At 38.2% G+C, this 24,149-nt stretch overlaps 1 protein-coding gene across 2 annotated transcripts in view; it reads left to right on the forward strand.

Moving 5' to 3' along the window:
• The window catches only part of HEATR5B (HEAT repeat containing 5B), a 124,371-nt gene that overhangs the window by 22,087 nt on the left and 78,135 nt on the right, over window positions 1-24,149 (forward strand). For both annotated transcript variants that reach the window (XM_002709922.5, XM_051842984.2), the window contains exons 6-17: window positions 958-1,129; window positions 4,814-4,971; window positions 6,562-6,811; window positions 10,721-10,876; window positions 11,445-11,695; window positions 13,774-13,885; window positions 15,046-15,198; window positions 16,249-16,348; window positions 16,702-16,811; window positions 17,582-17,745; window positions 18,486-18,661; window positions 22,697-22,802. In XM_002709922.5, the coding sequence (XP_002709968.2) occupies window positions 958-1,129; window positions 4,814-4,971; window positions 6,562-6,811; window positions 10,721-10,876; window positions 11,445-11,695; window positions 13,774-13,885; window positions 15,046-15,198; window positions 16,249-16,348; window positions 16,702-16,811; window positions 17,582-17,745; window positions 18,486-18,661; window positions 22,697-22,802 (1,908 nt within the window). The remainder of the gene's footprint in view (window positions 1-957; window positions 1,130-4,813; window positions 4,972-6,561; window positions 6,812-10,720; window positions 10,877-11,444; window positions 11,696-13,773; window positions 13,886-15,045; window positions 15,199-16,248; window positions 16,349-16,701; window positions 16,812-17,581; window positions 17,746-18,485; window positions 18,662-22,696; window positions 22,803-24,149) is intronic.

A 24,149-nucleotide genomic window follows, 5' to 3' on the forward strand; every position in this document is an offset into this window, starting at 1 on the left:
GGCCCGAGTACTTGAGCCATCCTCTGCTGCTTTCCCTGGAGCATTAGCAGGGATTTGGATCAGAAGTGGAGCAGTCATGATAAAAACTGGCACCCAGATGGAATGCCAGTGTCATGGGTGGGGGCTTAATTCACTACAAAACAATTCTGGCACCCAAAATCAAATTTTCAAATGCAAGAGGTCTTCAGAAGATTCATGGATATTGTGTATTATGAAAAGCTATGCGTTAATTTTAATTTTTTACACCAAAATAATTAAATATAATTCCATTTTTAGAACTTTTGGGGAGTATCTTTGTAGATTTTGGGCTATTCAGTTTTTCTGTTTCTTCTTGAGCAAGTAGTTTATTTCATCTAAATTCACATTTATTAGCATAAGGTTGCTTATATATTCTTTTTATTCTTTTAATATTTATTGAATCTATTATGATTTGAATGCCCTTATTCTTGATTTTGATAGTATTGCCTCTATTTTTCCTGATCAGTTTTACTGGAGAGTTATCAAATTTATTGGGCTTCTCAAAGAAGCAGCTTTTTGTTTCATTTCTAGTCATTGCTCTGGTTCATTGATTTCCTTTATCTTTATTCTTTCCTGTTCCTGTTTTGTGTGTAGTTTGCCCCCTTTCCTCTAGTTTCTTCAAGTGAAGGCTAAAGTTATTGATTTGAGACCGTCATCTTCTCTGATACAGGATTTAGTGTTTCACAGTTTCCTTAAGTACTGGAAGTCCCCTCAGTGCAATAAACTGAGGCAGTCGTGGGCTTCAGCTTGTTTTTTTCCCATTTCTTAAAGATATAACCATCCTTCATTGCCTGATGTCACTTGTCTTGAAAACTGTTTTTCATACATTTTGTCCCGAATTTTGCCTATTTCAGGAAAGAGGGCAAATCTTGTTCTTAATCTATCTCTGGAAGAAGTTTTAGGTGTAATTTACTTTTTGGTTTTCATTTTTAATTCCAGTGTCTGCTGGAACTACAGAATGAAGCTGTATTCATGTGGACTGCTGAACTGGAAAACATAGCCACTCTTTGCTTTAAGGCTTTGGAAAACTCAAATTATGGAGTACGAGTGGCAGTGTCGAAACTCTTAGGAACAGTCATGGCTACAGCATTGATGCCAAAACAGGCCACAGGTACTGTTGTTTGCCAACCCCTGTTTTAGATTATCACAGATATTTGAAGATTTATGGAATGCTACTTTCTAAATTAATTACTAAATATAGGCAAGTTACTTTAAAGGATTTAAATTGTTAGGTATCTTTGTCTATTTTTTAAATAAAATGAAAGAATTCAAATGAAATTTTCCTTGATAGATTCATGATTTTTTTTTTGTGAAAATAAAGGTATAAAATAATATCTAGCAATTATGCTGGGTATGTAAGCAAGCAAGATTTATAAGATGGTTTTTGTAATATTCAAAAAACATTGGAATCTGGCACCTCATGTGCACATTTCTTACTTTCAGTCTCTGATGAGAATGTTCCCATTTCAGTATTAATTTTAGATTTTTCTTGACCATTACTGTAAGCATAATCAAAGGCAGAATTGATCTATCTTTCTTTTGCCTGTGTGCCTGCCTGCCTTCCTTTGTCTTTCTCTCTCTCTCTCTCATTTATTTTATTTATTTGAAAGGCAGAGTTACAGAGAGAGAAAGAGAGACAGAGCAAGGTCTTCCAACAACTAGTTCAATGTCCAAATGGCCTTAACAGTCCGAGCTGCGCCAGTCCGAAACCAGGAACCAGGATCTTCTCTCAGGTCTCCCCTGTGGGTATAGGGGCCCAAGGACTTGGGCTGTCCTTTGCTGCTTTCCCAAACATATTAGCAGGGAACTGGATCAGAAGTGAAGCAGCCAAGACTTGAACCCATGCCCATGGGATGCTGGCACTGCAGGCGGCAGCTTAATGCACTTTGCCACAACGTGCCCCCAGCATTAGTTTTTCAAGTGACTTCTGCTTTGCTTAAGAGTTTTATAGAGATGTCTCAGGGATGGTTGTGAGTAGATGCTGAATAAACCCAGCTTCTCTTTAGTTTACAGGTCTGTCCCACCTTTATATAGTAGAAAGACAATCAGTTGTATTAGTGAGTTTTGTGTTACCACAATGAAATACCTGAGGCAGAATATTTAACAAATACTATGAGCTATTTAGATAAAGAGTTTTGGAAGCTGGAGTATGAATGACAGGGCACTGGCCTCAGCTCATCTCTGATGAGGGCCCCCTCAACTATGTTACTTAATGGCTGATGGCAGTGGTGGCTATGTGTGAGGAAACAAGGGATCATATCTAATACAGGAAGCCAGAGAGACTCAGAGGTCAGGCTGAGGCTTTTGTAGCAACTCATTCTTGCGAGAACTCACTCTAGGAGACCTGCATTCCCCTCCAAGGGCAGTACCCGCTATGACTCAAGGATCTCCTATTAGGCCTCACTGTTGTATTTTTGTTGTTGTTGTTTTGTTTCGTTTTTGTTTTAATATTTATTTATTTATTTGAAAGGGTTACAAAGAGACAGGGTGAGAGATCCTCCATCTGCTGGTTCACCCTCCAGATGGTTGCATTAGCCAGGGCTGGGCCAGGCTGAAGCCAGGATCCAGGAGCTTCATCTGGGTCTCCTATGTGAGTGGCAGGGCCCAGGCAATTGGGCCATCTTCCACTGCTTTTCCCAGGCCTTCAGACAGGGAACTGGATCAAAAGTGGAGCACCCCAGACACGAACTGGCATCTACATAGGATGCCAGCATCATAGGTGGCAGCTTTACCTGCTACGCCACAACACCAGCCCTGAGGCCCCACTTAGTAAAGGTTCCACACCGTCTTCCACTGCTACACTGGGGAACAAGTTCCCAAAAAACCACATCCAAACAGTAGTAGATGTTATAGGGTCAGTTTCTTTTAATGATAAATAAAACTTTTATGACCATTATTTAATTAGATAGATTTTTTTTAAAAGATTTATTTATTTATTTGAAAAGCAGAGTGACAGAGACTGAGAGACAGAGAGACTGATCTTCGCACAACAGTGAGGGCTGGGCAAGGTCGAAACCAGGAGCCTGGAACAACATCCAGGTCTCCTGTGTGGGTGGTGGAGGCATCTTCCCCTGCTTTTCCAGGCCCATTAGCAGGGAGTTGTATGGGAAACGGAGCAGCTGGGACTTTATCTGGTACTCTGCTATAGGATACTGGCATTTCAGGCAGCAGCTTAACCTGCTGTGCCACAACATCAGCCCCAGATAGTTGATCTTTAATAACTATTTAATTGATGATGATGATATAATGTTTTCTGAGTACTGTGTTCCAATCATCAAATTAAGCATGTTAAATAATCTTCACAAAAGCCTTCTGAATTACAAGTATTGTTTTTTTCCATTTTATAGATGAGGAAGTCGAAGCTTAGAAAGATTGTGTAATTTGTGTTTTAAAAGGTGTTCTAGGGATGGACATTTGGCCAAGCAGTTAAGACGTGTGTCCCAAATTGGAGTGCCTGGGTTTTTTTTTTTGAAGCCCAGCCTTGACTTCTGACTCCAGATACTGCTAATGCAGACCCCAGGAGGCAGCTGTGATGCCTCAGCTGATTGGGGTCCTACCACCCATGTGGGAGACCTAGATTGAGTTCCCATCGCCTGGCTCTTGCCCCAGCTGGGAATGTTGTGGGCTTTTGGGAGTGAACCAGGAGATGGAAACTTTTCTGTCTCAAAGAGAAAAAGGTTTAAAGAAAAGTGTTCTGTTGAGTGTCAGAACTGAAATTCAAACATAAAATTCCCATAGAATTCTTGGGACTATGGTGGGTAATCTCTTATCTGAAATGCTTGGAACCAGAAGTGTTTCATAGGGGTCAGCCGTGTGGCCTGGCCAGTAAAGCCTTGTGATGCCAGCGTTCCATATGGAGTCCAGGTGGTAGCATCCTGGCTTGCTCCATGGTAGAAGATAGTACAAGTGTTTGGACTCCTGCCACCCATGTGGGAGACTACAGTGGCCTGACTCAGCCAACCTTTCTATGTGCAAGGATTTTATAAAATACGAAGTTCTGTATCAGGGATGGCGAATTAATCCATCTATAATTGCTAATAGAAAGCACTGTGTTGAGGGCTGGCATTGTGGAGCAGTGGGTTAGTAAGCCACTGTGTGTAACTCCTAGCATCCTATATCGGAGCACCAGTTTGAGTCCCAGCTGCTCTCCTTCCAATTCAGCTCCCTGCTAATGTGCCTTGGAGGGCAGTGGAAGATGGCTCAAGTGCTTGGGGCGCTGCCACTCTGTGAGACCTGGATTAAGTTCCAGGCTTCTGGCTTTGGCCTGGCTCGGCCCTGGCCATTTGCAGCCGTTTGGAGAGTGAACCAGCAGATGGAAGACCTTTCTGTCTTTCCCTCTTTTTGTTACTCTGCCTTTCAAATACATGAAATCTTTTTCAAAAAGGAAGAAAGCACTATATTAAGAAAATTTCTTTGCATCCACCTCAGCTGGGAATGAGAGCTGTGATCAATTAGCAGTAACTGCTATGTGTATACTTTATCCTTGTTGTGTTACGCTTAGTATATTTATCCTCATTAGACATTTGGGTATAGATTTATTGAATTGCTTTGATTTTCTAGCTCATTCCATTTTTCTTAGCATTTTTTTTTGTCTTAAGAGTAAATTCAGGTTTTAACAAGTACATTGTAAATTTTAGGATTATAAGAAAACTAAATGATGATATCCCCATTGTAGTAAATTTTTTCCCTAAAAATAATTGCTTGAATTTTAGAGACATCAGAAATTTGATTTAAGTAGTAAAAAAAACTAATTCAGAAATATATTTGCTTATAAATTTACTTTTCTTCTTGAAAGTGATGCGTCAAAATGTGAAGCGAGCGACATTTGATGAAGTCTTAGAGCTCATGGCCACAGGATTTCTCCGTGGAGGATCAGGTTTCTTAAAGAGTGGTGGAGAAATGTTAAAAGTTGGAGGATCTGTTAATCGTGAAGTGAGAGTTGGAGTTACACAGGTTTGTGTTATTGATGTATAATACAATTGTTTTCATATCTCCTTGTGAAAGTTTATAGAAGACTAAGTAACAGTACATACAGATTTTTCATGTTGTCTGGCTTCTTTTAAAACTCTTCTTTTACCAAGTAGATAAATAACATCCAAATTCCAAATGATATGCTTTTTGTAACTACATTTTGGATACTTTATGATATGTAAATAAACATATATCTACTCTATTTATATAAACATTAAAATTTTTTTGCCCAAATTCTCCTAGGATGAAAATAATTTGGTTTTAAAATGGAACTGTACTCAGGTAGCTTGAAACGTTTAACCTCTTGTTTTTTTTAAGATTTATTTATTTGAAAGGTGGAGTTAGAAGAAGAAACAGAGAGAGAGAGAGAGAGAGATCTTCCATCTGCTGGTTCACTCCCCTAATGACCACAATGGCCGAGGCTGGGCCAGGCTGAAGCCAGGAGCACAGAAATTCCTGTAGGTCTCCTCCATGGGTGCAGGGGCCCAAGCACTTAGGCCATCCTCTCCTGCTTTCCCAGGTGTATTAGCAGGGAGCTAGATAGGATACAGAGCAACCAGGACTCGAACCAGCACCCATATAGGATGCGGTTACTATAGGCAGCAGCTCAACTTGCTATGCACAACACCAGCCCCAAGGTAGTTGATCTTTTTTTTTTTTTTTTAAAGATTTATTTATTTTATTTGAGAGGTAAGAGTTACAGAGAGAGGGAGAAATGGACAGAAAGGTCTTCCACCCACTGATTCACTCCCCAAATGGCTACAAAGGCAGGAGCTGGGCTAATCTGAAGCCAGGAGCTTCTTCTGGAAGCCAGGAGCATTTGGGCCATTGTTCACTGCTTTCTCAGGCCATAGCAGAGAGCTAGGTCAGAAGAAGAGCAGCTGGGACCCGAATCAGTGCCCATATGGGATACTTAGCCTACTATACCACAGCATTGTTCTCCAGTGACCCTATAGCTAAACATATTGGTTATTACCCTGACTGGATTTACTATAATAATTAGTTACCAATGAATTAAGCAATTAATTGTGACTTAGAATTATGATTTCAAAGTAATAATTAGCACCAAATATTTATGGTTAATGATCTAATAATAATTAACTCCTAATAAGATGTTGTAGTTCTTCCTGATCATAGTGAAAATCACAACAACTGTACCTCCTCCCTGAAACACATTCAGTGTGGAAGTAAACCACTTCTACCATGCAGAGGAAGTCATAGGAAAGTGTTTTGTAGCTGTAGTCAGTGTTTTTTTTTTGCTTGTTAAGGTTTTCTTATTTCTGTAATGTGTTACATTGATCACTGGGTGAATTCAGCTTGCCTTCCCTCCCTTCCCATTCTCTGTGTTCTTCATGAAGCCATTATCCTAAGACCTCTTTTTAGTCGAAGATACTTTACCAGTAATTCTTGTGCTAGTAGTATTTAAAAAAAAAAAAAAAAAAAAAACAGAAAACAAAACTCAAGTTTTCTCTATTTTAATTTCAAACATAATTTTTTTTTATAGTTGCTTTATCTGTAATTTCTGTTCATGTACATAAATTTATCTGAAATTGTATGCTAATCTGTTTCTAGGCATATGTTGTTTTTGTAACAACACTGGGTGGTCAGTGGTTGGAGCGTAGCTTTGCTACGTTTTTGTCCCACGTTCTCGATCTGGTTTCCCATCCTCGAGCAACACAAACACATGTTGAGGCTGTGTACTCTAGACGATGTGTCTCCTTTATCCTAAGAGCTACTGTGGGAAGTTTGCTGGGTGAGAAAGCCCAGATTGCAGCTGCCAAGGAAATATGCCAAGCTATAGGAAAACAAATGAAAGCAGTGGGTAAGAAATGATGTCATAAAAGTGTGTTGCTAATGACCTCAGTTATCCATTTCTCTATTTACTCAGATCTGGCTAGTTTATATCTTCCTGGACTGCATTTCCATGGTCATTTTTGTTGAATACTTTTATTTACTATTAAAACAATGTACAATGACAATGAGATAGGTCAAGATTTGGTTAGCACATTTCTAAGATTACATTTTCTGTTTATTCTTAGTCCCCATACTGATTTTACAACTCTTTTGCTATGCAGCAGCGTACCTTCCTGTCTTCAAGGAATAGTCAGTTGTCATTTTTTCTGCTTTGTGTATATTGTTTTATAAACATATTGTTGTTGTTTTTTTCTCCCCTAATAAGCTTAATATGAATATTTATAAGGAATAATTGCAGGTGGCTATTAGCCACCTGTAGGATATATTTTGAAGCCTCAGTAATTCATAATTACAAGACATCCTTTTTTTTCCCACTTGGAAACTTCTGTTTTCTTTATTAATGCCTAGAAAAATCACAACTAATTTGTTAACTTAACATGTCCTAATAAAGTAAACACAAGTATAAACAAAACCAAATAAAGCGAACAACATGAAGGCCATATATCATTATATAATGATTATTGTAACATGATCATTGTCAATTTCAGTACTCGTATGGAATTATCATACAAAATATTGCTTATTTTGTCATGCAATTGAACAGTGATCTTAAAAATATATAATATAGGCATCTTACAATTTGCTCACATAAAATAAAAAGCAAAATTGAATTTTCAAATCAAGTTAAGTCTTTAAAACCATAAACATATATACACAAAGTGTATGAATTATTTTGTATGAAAATCTACTGGATATATGCCCCTCTCTTATTCCACTTACAAATCAATTCAATATAAAGACATCCTTTTTAAAAAAGATTTATTTATTTTATTCGAAAGAGTGACAGAGCCCAAGATTATATCTGCTGGTTCACTTTCCAAAGGCTAGGGCTGATCCATGCTGAAGCTAGGAGCCAGAAATTCCATCCTGGTCTCCCAAATGGGTGGGCAAGAGCCCAAGTACTTGGGCCATCGTCCACTGCTTTCCCAGGCAATTAACAGGGAGCTAGATCAGAAATGAAGCAACTGGGACTCAAACCAGTGCTCCTATATGGGATACAGGCATCTCAGGTAAAGTTTATCTTTTTTTTTTTTTTTTCCAAATTTATTTGAGAGGTGGAGTTACAGACAGAGGGAGAGACAGAGAGAGCAGTCTTCCATCCGTTGGTTTACTCTCCAAATGGCTGCAATGGCTGGAGCTGGGCTGATCTGAAGCCAGGAGTCAGGCACTTCTTCTGGGTGCAGGGACTTAAGCACTCGGGCTCTGTTGCCTCCTAAGTACATTTGCAGACAGCTGAATTGGAAGTGGAGCAACTAGGACTCAACCACATCCATATGGGATGCTGGCGCTGCAGACAGTGGCTTAACCTGCTGCACCACAGCACCTGCCCCAGAAAATAATTTTTAAATGCATAAGGCTAATTGAAAATTGTGAACTAAAGAATGTTTAAGTTAATGAGATATATCTATTTGGTAATGCTAAAATATTAATCTCTTCCAGATTCATAGCTTGAAAAAGATTTATACATGGATTTGTTGAAAAATTGTTGGAATGCCAGGAACACTTTGCCAAATAGTGGGAGTGAAATAGTAAGCCAGATCCAGGTAACACCTGTGTTGAGAGAGTTTAGACTTTAATAGTGAAAAGGGGCCAGCTTTGTGGCATCATGGATTAAGTGGTGCCAGCATCCAGTGTGAGTTATGGCTCATGTCCCGGCTATTCTTCCTGCTCAGCTCTCTGCTAATGCACCTGGGTAAGCAGTAGATGATGGCCCCAGTGTTTGAGCCCCTGCACCCATGTGGGAGACCTGAAGAAGCTCCTGGCTTCAGCTTAGGCCAGCTCCAATCCAGCTATGCAGCCATTTGGGGAGTGAAGCAGCAAATGGAAGATCTCTGTCTCTGTCTCTCCCTCTTTCTCTGTAACTCTGCTTTTTAAACAAATAAATCATTTTTTAAAAAGATTTATTTATTTATTTGAAAGAGTTAATAGTGAGACAGGGAGAGACAGAGAGAGAGGAGAGATCTTCCATCCACTGGTTCACTCCCCAAATGGCTGCAATGATCAGGACTAGGCCAAGCCAAAACCTGGTGCTAGGAGCTTCTTCCAGGTCTCCCAAGTAGGTGCAGGGGCTCGAGCATTGGCCCATATTCCGCTGCTTTCCCAGGCTTATTCGCAGGGAGCTGGATTGAAAGTGGACCAACTGGGACTTGAACCGGTGCCCATATGGGATGCTGGCATTGCAGACTATGGCTTAACCCATTGTGTCCCAGGGCTAGCCCCCCTGCATTATGTATTTCTATAGTTTATTCAAAATGAACACAAAAAGTAAGAAAGTTTTACTGTCATTTAAAGGTTAATAATGTTATGGTCATGGATTAGCTGCTTGATTTTATAAAATCGTAACAGCAGAATTAAATGCAGTGATATATTTTGAGACTTTATGGACCAGAGTATCTTTCCAGGTAGTTATTTGACGAGAGATCTCTAGTTTGTTCATATTAAATATATTTTAATTCTAGCAGTTCAGACGTCTGTATCCTACATTGGAAGGCTTGGATTCTATTCCTGGCTCCAGACTTACAGCATCCTACCAGTGCAGGTCTTGGAAGACAGCAGGGATGACTCATCTTAGTAATTAGGTTCTTGCCATGCACATGGAAGACCTGGATTGAGTTCCTGGCTCCCAGCTTCAGCCACGGTCCAACCCCCAACCTTTGAGGTCATGTGGGGAATGAACCAGTGAATAGGAGCTCACTCCCTTGCTCATTCTCTCTGTCTCTTTCACTCAAGAAAAAAAAAGGGTGGGGGGGTGGGAAAGATCAATGCTAATAACTTGAGGGACATTCCAGTAAGAAGTTCTAAAGCCAGTTTCCTATTGATTCACTTTTTGGTCAGTAATTTGACAATGATGCCTCTAGTATGTTGGAGTGCTTGAGATAGTAATAGTAGTAAAGCACAGTAGGGGCCAGCGCTGTGGCATAGTGGGTTAAGCCTCTGCCTGCAGCACCAGCATCCCATGTGGGCACTGGTTTGTGTCATGTCCCGGCTACCCCTCTTCCGATCCAGCTCTCTGCTATGGCCTGGGAAAGCCATGGAAGATGGTCCAAGTGCTTGATTAGGTCCGTGTACCCGCATGGGAGACTCGGAAGAAGCTCCTGGCTCCTAGCTTTGGGTCAGCCAGCTCTGCCGAGTGAACCAGCGGATGGAAGACCTTTCTCTCTGTCTCTGACTCTATCTTTAACTTTACCTCTCAAATGAATAAGCAAAATCTTTTTTAAAAAATAAAGCAACAGTAGTATTTGCTAAAATTTATTGGATGTGTACTGGGGACAGCATTGTGTTAGATTCTTTATGTATGCACTGCTTTCTTTATCAGTTATAGTACCCCTTGAGAAAGGCATGTGTAAGCCCTTTAACTGCTGAGAAAGTTAAGATAGAAAAGTTGAATGTTTTGCCTAGTCTTACATAGCTAATATGACATGTGGAATTGGGATTTGAACCCAAGTCTTCTTTGTCCAGAATCTGTGCTTTCATAAGATAGCATGGATTGCTGCTGCTTATTAAAATTCAGTTGTATTCCTAGGAGCAGTCAAATATATATCATTGTGTATATTTTTTGTATTGCCATTAGGTCATTAAACAGTATTTGTAAGTCAATCCAGTGTTTACTTATACAAGGTTCTTGCTGAGAAATAACTGCTTAGGATTTTTAGCATTCAAGGATCAACTGGTATGACTGAAAAGAAATTGTATAGACTAAGAAAATTGTGTTACAACTCAGTTCACCCATATCAAATATGTGATTTTGTGTTTACAGAAGCAGTAGTGAATGATACTAGTGGTGAAAACAAATCTGGTGCTGCAGACATTGCAGCAAGCCAGCATGTGATGGTCTGTGCCCTCCAGGAGCTCGGGAGCCTAGTGCAGAGCCTCAATGCCACTGCCTCCCCTCTTATTCAGGAAGCCTCTATAGGTATGGCATTCAGTTACTTGCTGGAATGTTTTTTCATTGTTTTTCAGAGTGATAAGTGTGATTGGTATTTAACTCTGGATTAAGTTTCTTATTATTTTAGTTAGCAATTTAGATCATTGGGTTGTATTTAATTTTCACTAGGGAATATTGAGCTAAATAGTGAAATAAAGTTGGGAGAGAAATCAAAAACCGTCATGATCGTTGTTTATAATTATTGACAAAATTTGTTGAAGACCTTAATTTTACATCAGCATTTTGTTTTGTTGGATATAATTGTACTATATTTTAGAAGCTGTTCTTTTAAAGCACTCTACTATTAATGACTAATGCAAGAATTTCAAAAATTCATGCAAACTGAGTATGATGAAAAAAACTATTCATGGATTTCAAAACTTTTTGCACCAGAATAAACTATTAATATCTTTGTCCATGTGTTCTTGGCAAAGGTATCAAACTACCTGTGTGAAATTGTGGCCATCATGATTTTAATTGTTTTATACACATCCCTTGGGTTTCTGAAGCTGTTTGACTTTTTTTCAGAGTCAGTTTTTGAGTATTTCTTTTCTAGGACTTCTGGAGATCGTAACTTCAGTGCTTCTTCATCCAAGTATGGCTGCTCGACTTGCTGCTGCATGGTGTTTGCGCTGTGTGGCTGTGGCATTACCTTTCCAGTTGACACCATTTCTAGACAGATGTGCAGAGCGACTCAACAACTTGAAGACTTCGCCAGAAGCTGTTAGTGGATACAGCTTTGCAATGGCTGCTCTATTAGGTGGTGTTCATCAGTGTCCTTTGGGCATTCCTCATGCTAAAGGAAAGGTATGAGGGAGATCCAAGATTTGTGAATGTTATCCTGTGGACTTTGGTCATTATTGGAACACTGCTGTGTTTAATATTGAAATGAATGATTAAATCAATAGTTTTTCTTTGGTAATATTAAGTATAGTTTTCTGTGAGCGTTTTTAATTAAGTTTGATATTTAATTCTGATACAGGAATAATACTTCTTGTCTGGGTGTGGTATCATTTTATAATTTGTTTTAGCTGAAAAAAACCTCATTATAATTACAGTTGTATACTGCATAATGACCTTTGGCCATCATTGCACTGCGTGTATGACAGTATATACCAGATAGCCTTAGTTTGTAGTAAACTGTACTATTTAGGTTTGTGAAAGCATACTCTGTGATATTTGCACAATAACAGAATCCTATAAGGAGGCATTTCTCTGTATAAACCATCATTAAGCAATGCATGACTGATCTTAAAAAATTCGTTTTTCTTTCAACTTTTAGAAATAAAAAATCACATGGTTGTATTGAGAATATGCTATTGCTATATTTAGCATTTTGGTAATAAAATAGACTTTCTGTTATGTTATATACTTAGGGTTTCTTCTTGGGAATCTTAAGTGTTTATGTAAATATTATTTGAAACTTTATATAGGCAGATTTGGGATAGCTTTTTAAATTCTTATTTTTTTCTGGAATGTTAGACCTGGATCCATTCATTCTTCTGAGTCCCAAAGCTATGGCACTAGTCCAGGTTTCCATTTTCCTTTGTCTTGATTGCTTTCTCATAAATTACCTTTCTTAAAGTCTTTTTCTCCTGTCTCTCTCGTTTGTATTTCACAGTTGTTCAGAGAACTTTAGGGGATGTCTAGTACTCAGAGAATAGAATATAATCTCCTCTGTTTGGTATACTGGTCTCATAATTTGCTTTTACTCTTTCTCCTTATTCTCAGGTTCTACTCAAATTCATCATCTTGCTTTCTTCTTGTGCCTTGTTTTCAGTCTGTAGCAATACTAACCATTTGGCACTACAATTTATATCTCCCTCTTTTATTCACTTGTACCAAACTTCAGGTTTTAAGGGTTTTTTTTGGTTTTGTTTTTAGAGGCCAATTTCAAAGTCTGTTTCTTTTGTGAAGTTTTTTGAAAACCACTCAATGTATAAAAGCCTTTCCTTTTGCTGATAACTACTACATCTGTGCTGCTATTTTATCATTTAATCATGTGCTGTTTTCTACTTCTCATTTTCTTATGTCTTTTCTCTCTGGACTGTAAGCTTTGTATGATTAGTTTAATAGTAGGTACATATGGGAGTTTACTAAATCTTTGAACATAGGATAGTAGTCCCATAATAATAGTGTTTATTAAATGGTTACATACATGAGCTAGCATTGTTCTGAGTACTGCGTTAACCCTTGAAAGAGTGGAAATTGGTGATTCCGTTTTATCATTGAGGGCTTTAAGGCAGGGTGGTTAAGTTGTCCCCAGTTAGAAAGTTAGCAAATGGAAGAGTTGGTATGTGAATACAGGCAGTCAGATTCTTGAGCTGGGGTCTTGTCAGAGTCATCAGGGAAATCAAGGCTGAATAGATCTTTTTTTTTTTATTTCTTTTATTTATTTATTTATTTATTTTTTTTTTGACAGGCAGAGTGGACAGTGAGAGAGAGAGACAGAGAGAAAGGTCTTCCTTTGCCGTTGGTTCACCCTCCAATGGCCGCCGCGGTCGGTGCGCTGCGGCCGGCGCACCGCGCTGATCCGATGGCAGGAGCCAGGAGCCAGGTGCTTTTCCTGGTCTCCCATGGGGTGCAGGGCCCAAGCACCTGGGCCATCCTCCACTGCACTCCCTGGCCACAGCAGAGGGCTGGCCTGGAAGAGGGGCAACCGGGACAGAATCCGGCGCCCCGACCGGGACTAGAACCTGGTGTGCCGGCGCCGCTAGGCGGAGGATTAGCCTAGTGAGCCGCGGCGCCGGCCCCAAGGCTGAATAGATCTTAAGGTTACCTCTCTGCAAACCTGTTAATAGCAACACCTCCAAAGGACAACTTTTAAAATAAAGTATACTAGTTGGCTGTTCAAATTAAAATCTAATTTGAAACTTCTCTTGCAGATGGTTGTTAGCATTGCTGAAGATCTTCTGAGAACTGCTGCCCAAAATAGCAGGCTGTCTTTGCAACGCACCCAAGCTGGATGGCTTTTACTTGGAGCACTTATGACTTTAGGTATAATTATATTTGAATGGGATTTTTGTCTTATTCTGTAACTGTCAGTAGATTCTCAAGCAAATTTAATTTACAGTATTAAATTTTACATTTTAGACTTTAAATGAAGTTGTAAAATGATTAAGCTGTTTTTCTTCACCATTTGGTGGTAAATTTCTCTTTTTGGTAATTTGTGCTTAAGTACATTTAATGAGAATGTTGTTAAAATTTTTGCCATTACCATCAGAATAACTATTGTCTATCTTATTAGCTTAGTGTTACTCTAAATAGATGAGAATGTGGGAAGTCAAATGCCATCCTCAAACTGAAGACAGCTGTATGATTTTAGTAGCATGATAAAATCATGCTCAGATAATATCACTGGTACTGCATTTATGGGGACCACTCTTAATTTGCTTTACTTTCATAAGTGATATGACAAATCTGAGATACAGGCAAAGGTTAGCGTAGTGCAGAAACACATAGTATCATTAAGATGAAGTGTGTCCACTTTTTAGTTCCTGTGTTTAGATGCTACTATGAGAAGTGTGTGTGTGTGTGTGTGTGTATGTGTATGTACCACAAAACTACTCACCATATTAAGCTTCTGTCTATTGAATGGGTGACTTGGTTTTCTTTTCTAAAGGAAATGAAAAATGATAACTCTTTTCTAGAAATTTATGTTAAGTATGTTGTTAAATGAATTCCTTGGCAATGTAAATATAGGTTCCTAGTTTTGAATATAGTGCTGTTACATAACATGGAATTAATCATATAAATTGTCCCTCAAATGGTGGTGTATACATACATGTATGTGAATGGGAGTGGGTGTATATGTTTATGAACATGTATATTTATAGTAAGGACTTCATGTGATTTGTCCCGGATATTTTCACCATTGAGAATATGTATGATCTGCCATTCTGAATATAGTGAAGATTTTTTAATTGCCTTTTATGTTTGGATGCTAAAAATATTAATGCCTTTATAATACCTTTTGTGCTTTAATAGAATACATATTTTATTCACTGGATAAAAACATTTTGAAAATAATGTTAACTTTGGAGGAGTGAAGTGACAATGTCAAAGCTTGTTTGGGACCCATTTACCTTCATTTGTAATGTATGATATAATTACATCTGTATATATACATTGTTCTGTATTCTCATTTTCTTGGTTAGGACCATCAGTTGTTCGTTACCATCTGCCCAAGATGCTGTTATTGTGGCGAAATGTTTTCCCTCGTTCTTTAAAGGAATTGGAGGCTGAGAAGGCACGAGGAGATTCCTTTACCTGGCAGGTAACTTTGGAAGGTCGTGCTGGAGCTTTATGTGGTAAGAACCAAAAGGGTTGTACTTACAAAATATTATTGTATTTTTAGAATGTTTGTAAAGTAAAAAAAAAAATCAGAGTGTTTTACTCTATTATTTAAATAATAAATTTGTAGACTTTGAGATTTAGAAACGTTATATAACTGTAGTGTGCTGATTTTGTAATGGAAATGAAGCTGGGAATCTGAGAAAGAGGCTAGAGTTGGTGATAAAACAGTAGCTAGAACTGCGGGCCTCTTGTTCCCAGTTGTTACAGTTTACACCTTTCAAAGAAGCACTGAGCCGCCACATTAAAAAACTGTGCATATTTATTTATAGGAAAAAGAAGCTCAGGATTGTCAAGGTTTTGGAGTTTACCATTAGTCTGTCCTTAATGGACAAAACAACTATTTTTTTTACATCATTATCAAGGCTGCAAGCATTGACACATTTTTCAGACATCAGTGTTAACAAAAATGATGGATACAGTTGTTTTTGTCTGGGAGTCAGCAACTTACAAGAAAGACTTCAGTATTGTTTAATTTAGGAAAGTGGAATCACATTGGGTGTCCCTGTTCTTGTTTTATGTCAGAGTAAAAATGCTGCTTTTTTCAAGAGGGAAAGAGATGTGTGTTTAACCCTAACAGTGGCAGGGCAAGGGGTCAGTTTTGCTTCTGTACGTTAAGAGGTGTTTTAGTCTTCACTCTCTTGCTAAAATAATGAGTGAAGATGCTGCTTCTCACTGGACCACTTTGTTCACTTCTTAGTCTTAAAACTGCTTTCTTTGTGGTCATTTGAGTTACTGTGGAGTTACAGTCTTCTCAGTTCCCACTCAGAGAAACCCCCTTAACAAATATCTTCCTTTCCTTCTTTTTCTGCTATCCACCTCCCTCCTGGTCTTTTCTGGGCATTTTTCTCTGTAGTTCTTGCTGGGTTAGTTTTTGATACGACATGGTTTCAGAACCTTGTATTTTATAGTAATTGAGAACTACAAATGCCTTTATGTAATTTTATAACTTTATTCCTTGCTCACAAAAGCTGCTCTAAATCTGTCCTTCGAACATTTTTGTGCAGCTATGAGAAGTTTTGTTGCACATTGTCCTGAACTCCTAACTGAAGATGTGATTAGAAAATTAATGACCCCAATTGAATGTGCCATGACTATGATGTCACAGTAAGTGAACAATTAAGACAAGTTATCCTATTTTTTGTATAGAAATAAATATTTATTTATGTATTTCTCGGCTATATTTTGTACTTCGTTCTGGAATCGTGGGGGAAACATAAAAACTTTATTTTTGTAAGATGACCTTAAAAATTGCAGTAGTAATATGGGTGAAATACAACTGTATTTTGAAGTGTTCTGCTTCTAACTGTAATGATCCCCTAACAAACTAAAACAAAGGTGTAATATTTATCAATGTTCTTTGGCAGAACATTAATACATTGCTGAAAAATACATTGCTAAAAGTTTGTAAGTCATACTTGTTCTAGTAAGCTGATACCAACTATGCTTTGATATTTTAGCATTCCATCTGTAATTAAAGCTCATGGTGCTCATCTGAAAGCCAGTGCTGCAATGGTCCGTTTAAGACTTTATGATATCTTGGCTTTGTTACCTCCAAAAACTTACGAAGGTAAATAAAAATTTCAGTGTCTGACAAAAGTTCCTCGTAATGCCTTGTCATAGAGTTCTGATTAAGACATTCCACTGACTAACACAGGAAGGTGACGACCATTCATAGAAGCAAGTTGACACTACTTCTGTGTTTTAGCCCTCTACATATGTTAGCTGCTGTGACTCTAACCCAACTTAAGAGGGTACTTACTGTTTTTGTAGATGAAGAGCCATGGGCAGAGAGGTAAAGCAACTTGCTGGTCTTAGAGCTAGTAAATAGCAGAGCTTAAGTTCAAACCCAGTGGGTTTATCTTAAAAATCTGTGCTTTAAAAGTGCTTCATAGACACTGTAATGCAGCCAGTAATTTAGGTAAATAAAGGGTCAATACTAATGTACTTTGCAGATATCAAACATTATATAAAGTATTAATGTTAAACCAACTATTGATTTGTTTCCAATACAGCCATGTTCAAGAATTTTGGTATGTTTTGGTATAGTATTTGCACATTATTGGGTGATGATTAATAAATAATCATGTCATTATAATGCACCTTTCCTCTGTTAGAGTGTTTTGGTTACTTTAAATAATTTGCGACGAAAGAACTACCATAATAATGAAAAAGAAAGTACCATTACTGTATATTAAAAATATTTTAATATAGATTTTTAAAAAGGAACATGGATTTAATTATTTTATTCTTATTAAACATGTTGCCACTCTTTGTGGACAGTTATTAAAATTTTTGTAAAAATTATTTTGTAATCTGATTTAGACTTCTGTTTCATAGGATCTTTCAATGCACTTCTTAGAGAACTGGTAGCAGAATTCACTTTGACTGACAACTCCGCCAACACAACCACTTCCCTTCTCAGATCCCTCTGCCATTATGATGATAGTGTTCTTCTTGGCTCCTGGCTTCAAGAAACTGATCATAAGTCAATTGAAGACCAGGTAATACACCATGCAGGGAAATGAAATACCAGCTTAATCTGAAATAGTGGTCCTATTACATATTATTACTTAAAAAGAAAATAGTATAGACTGAGGTTTAATATAGACTGAGATTTAATTTTCTTCTAGCTGTCTTGGACACTGAAAGATAGCATCTTGGTGGTGGATAAAGAGTCAAAAAGGAAAAAAAAGCAATAGTTAGAATTTGGCCAGTTGTCTTTACTCAATAGTCTTTAAATTTACATGCTCCAGGGTGACTGGCAAAAATCAGTTCTAAATGGCTTGGAGGTTACTGATGTTCTTTTTACTGTGTTCTAACAGTTGTGACATGTGGGAGAGGAATAAGAGTTAGTAGGAAGAAGATTTAGAACCTCTTTTGCCAACTGAATACATTATTTCTAACTTTTAAAAAAGAATGAATGAAGCTCTCTTAAAAAATTTTTGTGGCTTTAGTGATTGCAAATATTATTTCACTCAAAGTTTTGTGGATTTAGTGATTGCGAATATTGTCTTGCTCACACATTAAAGGGCATAGCATAATGATGTTTTAGAATGCATGAGACTTCACATTTCGTAAGGAGTTACTGGTGACTTTTTAAATAGCCAAATTATATTTTTGTGTGTTTTGCAATTTTCAGATCCAATCATTCTTTTTTCGTTCCCCTGCTGTATTCTTTATATACAGTTATTATTAAGTGAATTTCTAATGGTAGAGTAATTTTTATGTCACTGTCTTGTAGCTGCAACCAAACAGTGCCTCTGGAAGCGGGGCTCTGGAGCACGATCCCTCCTCCATTTACTTACGAATTCCTGCTGGGGAAGCTGTGCCTGGTCCTCTGCCTCTGGGAGTCTCAGTCATTGATGCCTCAGTGGCTCTTTTTGGTGTCGTGTTTCCTCATGTCTCTTATAAACACCGGTTAGTATAAAGTCAATCAGGTAATTTTAGTTAATTATGTTCAAACAATAGATTTTTTTCCATCCCAGTTAACTCCATAATATAATTACTACTTTAACCATATTCATTAATTTACTCACATAAGACACATTCACAGTAAAATAAATTGCATGCAAATTCCACTAGCTTGAAGTTATTTAAGATTTGGCCCTGTATACAGTCCACTGTATCGTGGACTCTGTGTTGGACAACAGAATTTTCATTACAGTAGTTTGACTCAGTTCGTAAGTGAGTTTGACCATCTAATAAGGAGCATCCAGTTGTTAAGGCTTGTTTTTGTTACTAAAGAAGTAAATAATTGGGAAGTCTACTCCTTGCTAACATTTGTCTGTGAGGTGGTTCAAGTCTGGAACTTGGGAACCTAAGGTAACTGGTTCTTTTTGTAGCAGAATCATTTTAGCTTTTGTATTCTATATCTGCAGATACTATCTGTGACTTCAGTAGGCATTTTGTATATTTATAGTGATTTTCCCAAAAGGAAAAGCAATAGTGAATTAATGTAAGACCTAAACAGATTTTACAAACTATACCTGAAAAGATTATTGTGTTTGTATCTAAAAAGTAGTATATATTTAAATATGTAAATTATTTGATTAATTGCTTTTTAAATTCATTTCAAGTAAAATATATTTCAACTTTAATATGAAATTTTACTTTACCCAGATACTGTTAAGAGCATTCAGTCACCACATAAATGTTAAAGAACATAAAGGTGAAAATCCTTTAGAGCTTCTGCTTTATCATCCTTGTTTTTTAGATCTAAGGAAATTCAGATATATGAGTTTGTGGTTTGTCCAAATTTATACAGCTAGGTGTGAGAGCTGTAAGTAAAATCCAAGATTGTTTTTAACTCTATGTGATCACTTTTATGGAACTAGAAGAAGTATAAGTACTTAAGTTCTATTAAAATATAATAAATAATACAAATATCCAGCACTGGAGGAATGAGTAAATAAATAATGAGAAGTCCTTAGGCCAGAATACATTTTTATAGAGATGTCATTTTGATATCAGAAAATGCTCATTATACAATGTTAGATTAAATATCAAAAGGCATGGCCGGCGCCGCGGCTCACTAGGCTAATCCTCCGCCTAGCGGCGCCGGCACACCGGGTTCTAGTCCCGGTCGGGGCGCCGGATTCTGTCCCGGTTGCCCCTCTTCCAGGCCAGCCCTCTGCTGTGGCCAGGGAGTGCAGTGGAGGATGGCCCAGGTGCTTGGGCCCTGCACCCCATGGGAGACCAGGAAAAGCACCTGGCTCCTGGCTCCTGCCATCGGATCAGCGCGGTGCGCTGGCCGCAGCGCGCCGGCCGCGGCAGCCATTGGAGGGTGAACCAACGGCAAAGGAAGACCTTTCTCTCTGTCTCTCTCTCTCTCACTGTCCACTCTGCCTGTCAAAAAAAAAAAAAAAAAAAAATCAAAAGGCAAGAAGCCATCCCAGTTCCATTTTTTAAAGCACATAATAATGTGAAAACGTGCCTGTGTATATGTGTATACATGACATGAAGCCCTAAAGGAAAGTGTACCAGAGGGCAACAGTGGTTATTTCTGGGTAATTGCTTTTTGCTAGTACTTTTCAAATTAAGCAAAATAAATGCTTTTATAATAAGGAACAAAGTTTTATAGCTAAATAAGCTTTTTATGTATTTGAGGTCAGATATAAGCAAATGACAGTGGTAATGTGGGTGCCATGTATAATACTGTTTTATTTATTTATTTATTATTTTTTTATTTTTTTAAAGACTGGTGTCCTAGGATCAGGAAACTCTAAACGTGGGTTCCTCTCTGGGACTTACTTTTTTTTTTTTTTTTAAAGATTTATTTATTTATTTGAAAGTCAGAGTTACACAGAGAGAGAAGGAGAGGCAGAGAGAGAGAGAGCGAGAGCGAGGTCTTCCATCTGATGGTTCACTCCCCAATGGGCTGCAACTGCTGGAGCTGTGCCGATCCGAAGCCAGGAGCCAGGAGCTTCTTGCATGTCTCCCATGCGGGCACAGGGGCCCAAGGACTTGGGCCATCTTCTGTTGCTTTCCCAGGCCATAGCAGAGAGCTGGATTGGAAGTGGAGCAGCCAGGTCTCGAACCGGAGCCCATATGGGATGCCAGCACTTCAGGCCAGGGCTTTAACCCGCTGTGCCACAGCGTCAGCCCTATTTATTTATTTTTAAAGATTTATTTAATCAAAGAGTTACAGAAAGAAAGAGCAAGAGAGAGAAATTTAATGTACTGGTTCACTCCCCAAATGGCCACAACAGCTGAAATTAGGCTAATCTGAAGCCAGGAGCCAGGAGCTTCTTCTGGGTCTCCCACATGAGTGCAAGGGCCCAAGTACTAGGGCCATCCTCCCCTGCTTTCCCAGGTGTATTAGCAGGAAGCTGGATCAGAAATGGAGCAGCTGGGACGTGAACCAGCACCCATATGGGATGTCAGTACCATAGGCAGCAGCTTTACTTTCTATGCCACATCACCAGCCCCTATTTATTTATTTTTTTTAAGATTTACATATTTGTTTATTTGAAGTGGGGAGAGAGTGCTGAGAAAGCCAGGAGCTGGGAACCCCATCCTAGTCTCCCACATGGGTGGCAGGGGCCCAAGTATTCAGGCCATCTTCTGCTGCCTTCCCAGGCACATTAGCAGGGAGCGGGTCAGAAGCAGAGTAGCCAGGACTCAAACTCTGATATGAAATGCAGGTGTCTCTGGTGCTGCTGTGCCATATTGCCCATCCATGTGCTTGTTTTAGCAATGTAAATAAGGCCCTGCTTCCTCAAGCATGGAAGATGTGAATCTATGATGAACGAAAGCAAGTTAGAAGCCGTCAGCTTTTAGCTGCAAGTACTCTGGCTGAAATTCACGCTGATGGCTAGATTGTTTTTTCCTTTGAGATTTTGAAAAATAATTTGACCTGAGACTGATGGCCCTTTATAAATTGGACTTAAATCCTTTTCAGTGACCTCAAAGAGATTTTGATTTCCTCCTTTAGATCATAATTATGCTGGTATGGTTCTACATCCAACTTTCATGGATTCCTTTGCTCCATCACACTTTTTTTTTTTTTTTTAAGATTTTATTTATCTATTTGAGAAGTAGAGTTACAGACAGTGAGAGGGAGAGACAGAGAGAAAGGTCTTCCATCCATTGGTTCACTCCCCAAATGGCCGCAATGGCCAGAGCTGCGCCGATGCGAAGCCAGAAGCCAAGTGCTTCTTCCTGGTCTCCCATGCAGGTGCAAGGGCCCAAGGACTTGGGCCATCCTCCACTGCTTTCCCAGGCCACAGAAGAGAGCTGGATTGGAACAGGAGCAGCTGGGACTAGAAGCAGCACCCACATGGGATGCTGGTGCCACAGGCAGAGGATTAACTTACTGCACCACGGCACCAGCCCCTCCATCATACTCCTTTTTGGAAGAATGATGTCATTCTCTTTTATCAGAAATCTCAAATGGCTTTTTTTTTTGTAAACCGTCTCATTTAAATTTTGAAATAATATAAAAAAATTCACTGTGGTTTTTCACATTTAAGAAGACCAAAACTAAACCCTTTTTAAAACATCTTGAGGCCTTCCAAACACAGGGTATGAAGTACTGTTTTGTAAGATCAAGGATAAAAAGTAGTGTCACATTTTAAAATTTCTAACCAAAAGCCTTCCATAGATAAACATAATTAATGATTGTTATTCGTTTTAAGAAACCAGCAGGACTTCTATGCCAAGCACTGTGTTGGATGCTGATGCTAATGTTGAAGAAGATCACTTCAGTTATAACCTTATTTCATGCATTGAGACTTAATAGTTAGTGTTTTGTTCCATTTAATAACATGTGTCCATATATATTAATTTAGGAGAAGGAGATCTGGTTGGAACAAGCTATAGGAATGAAATAGAAAAAAGACAGCATGGGGCATTACTTTCCAAACACTTCATTTGCACTCTTCTTATCTGTGTTTATTGACCCATATTTGAATAAGGAGTATCATTTATGTGATCTTTGTTCTAATACAATAGATTACAAATGTTGGATCACTTTGCTGAATGTGTGAAACAAGCCAAAGGTGTCCGCCAGCAGGCCGTACAGCTTAATATATTTACTGCTGTTCTGAGTGCACTGAAGGTATTTACTTTTAAAACATAATAACCATTCTGTAAAAAAATGTTGATGCATTTAATAAACCATTCATATTGAGATTATTATGAAGTTTATATATATATGACTTGATAACTGTGTTTTATATTAGGTTAATAAAATTGCTAGAAACTTTGTATTAGACTCATCATAATTTACTGAGTGTTTTATATACTAGCAATGTTACACTTCATGTTTCACTTTCAACCTCAGATTTTATAAGTGCCAGTAAGTATGTTAAGGATTTTTAAAGATGTCTGAATGATGAAATCTGATGCCCTGCAGAAAGTTAAAAATAAAATTTAAGTTCGATTTTATGGTTTAAACCATAAATCCTGAGAGGCTGCATTACAAAGTTGAAAGAATGTTCCATTCACAGATTGTGTTCTGGTTTAGCTACTTGCTGGCTGTGTGTTTAGGTAGTGTAACTCCTTCTACCTGTTTTGAAGTACGGTTTCCATCTGGCATGAAGTGGAATAGCAGATATTTTGCTGTCTCACAGAGTTCACGCATCCTACTATGCAGCCTCTCGTAATGTGCTTTAGAACTTTTATGTTGCTCAGCACTGAGCTCTGTGAGGTGGTAGCAGATACAAGTGGTTGAATGAGCATGTCTTGAAATCATGGTTTGGGAACCTCAGGAAAAAGGAATATAGGCATTGTTTACAGAAATACAGGTTTGTACTGTTTATATAATCATTAGTGTATGCCCCATTTAGAGGTCATCAAGCAGGACTAACATCTGAGTTTCTGAAGGAAGAGTGAGGCAGTCACGGTCTCCCTCAGTGGCTGGGAGAAGAGTGAGCCATCTGTAACTTTGCTGCACAGACTGCACTTTTCTTCATGGATATGCTGTTTCTTTTGTTGTAGTGCAGATTTTTTATAAAGCACCATGACTTGGATTTTTGGTGTCAAGTAAAAAAATTAAGTTCCAGGACAGTAAGTATAGCTAGAACAGAGATGTTAACATTTAGTGTGATGAACAAACTATATCCACATTCACTTGCTGATTATTTTTACTTCATTTTGTCTTTAAATATATATTGATTATATCTTCTTGGGAATTTTTTATAAATGATTCAAAATTTCATGCTCATGAGGCCTTTTTTACCCTCAAAGTTAGACTGATAAAATCCAACTGGTAGAGTGGTTGATTTAATAGCACAATATCCCTTATATGTAAAAGCAGCCTGTAAGTATTTGTCTTTGTATAGAAATACCCCCAGGCCTTGTTGATTTTAGAGCTAATCAGACTTTGACTATATTAGATATCATGTTCTGAAATCATATTTAAGATTAAAGTGATTACTATCAGTTTAATAGATGCTGGTTTTAG

This window comes from Oryctolagus cuniculus, chromosome 2 (assembly GCF_964237555.1).
Source record: "Oryctolagus cuniculus chromosome 2, mOryCun1.1, whole genome shotgun sequence".
NCBI classification, from domain to species: Eukaryota; Metazoa; Chordata; class Mammalia; order Lagomorpha; family Leporidae; genus Oryctolagus; species Oryctolagus cuniculus.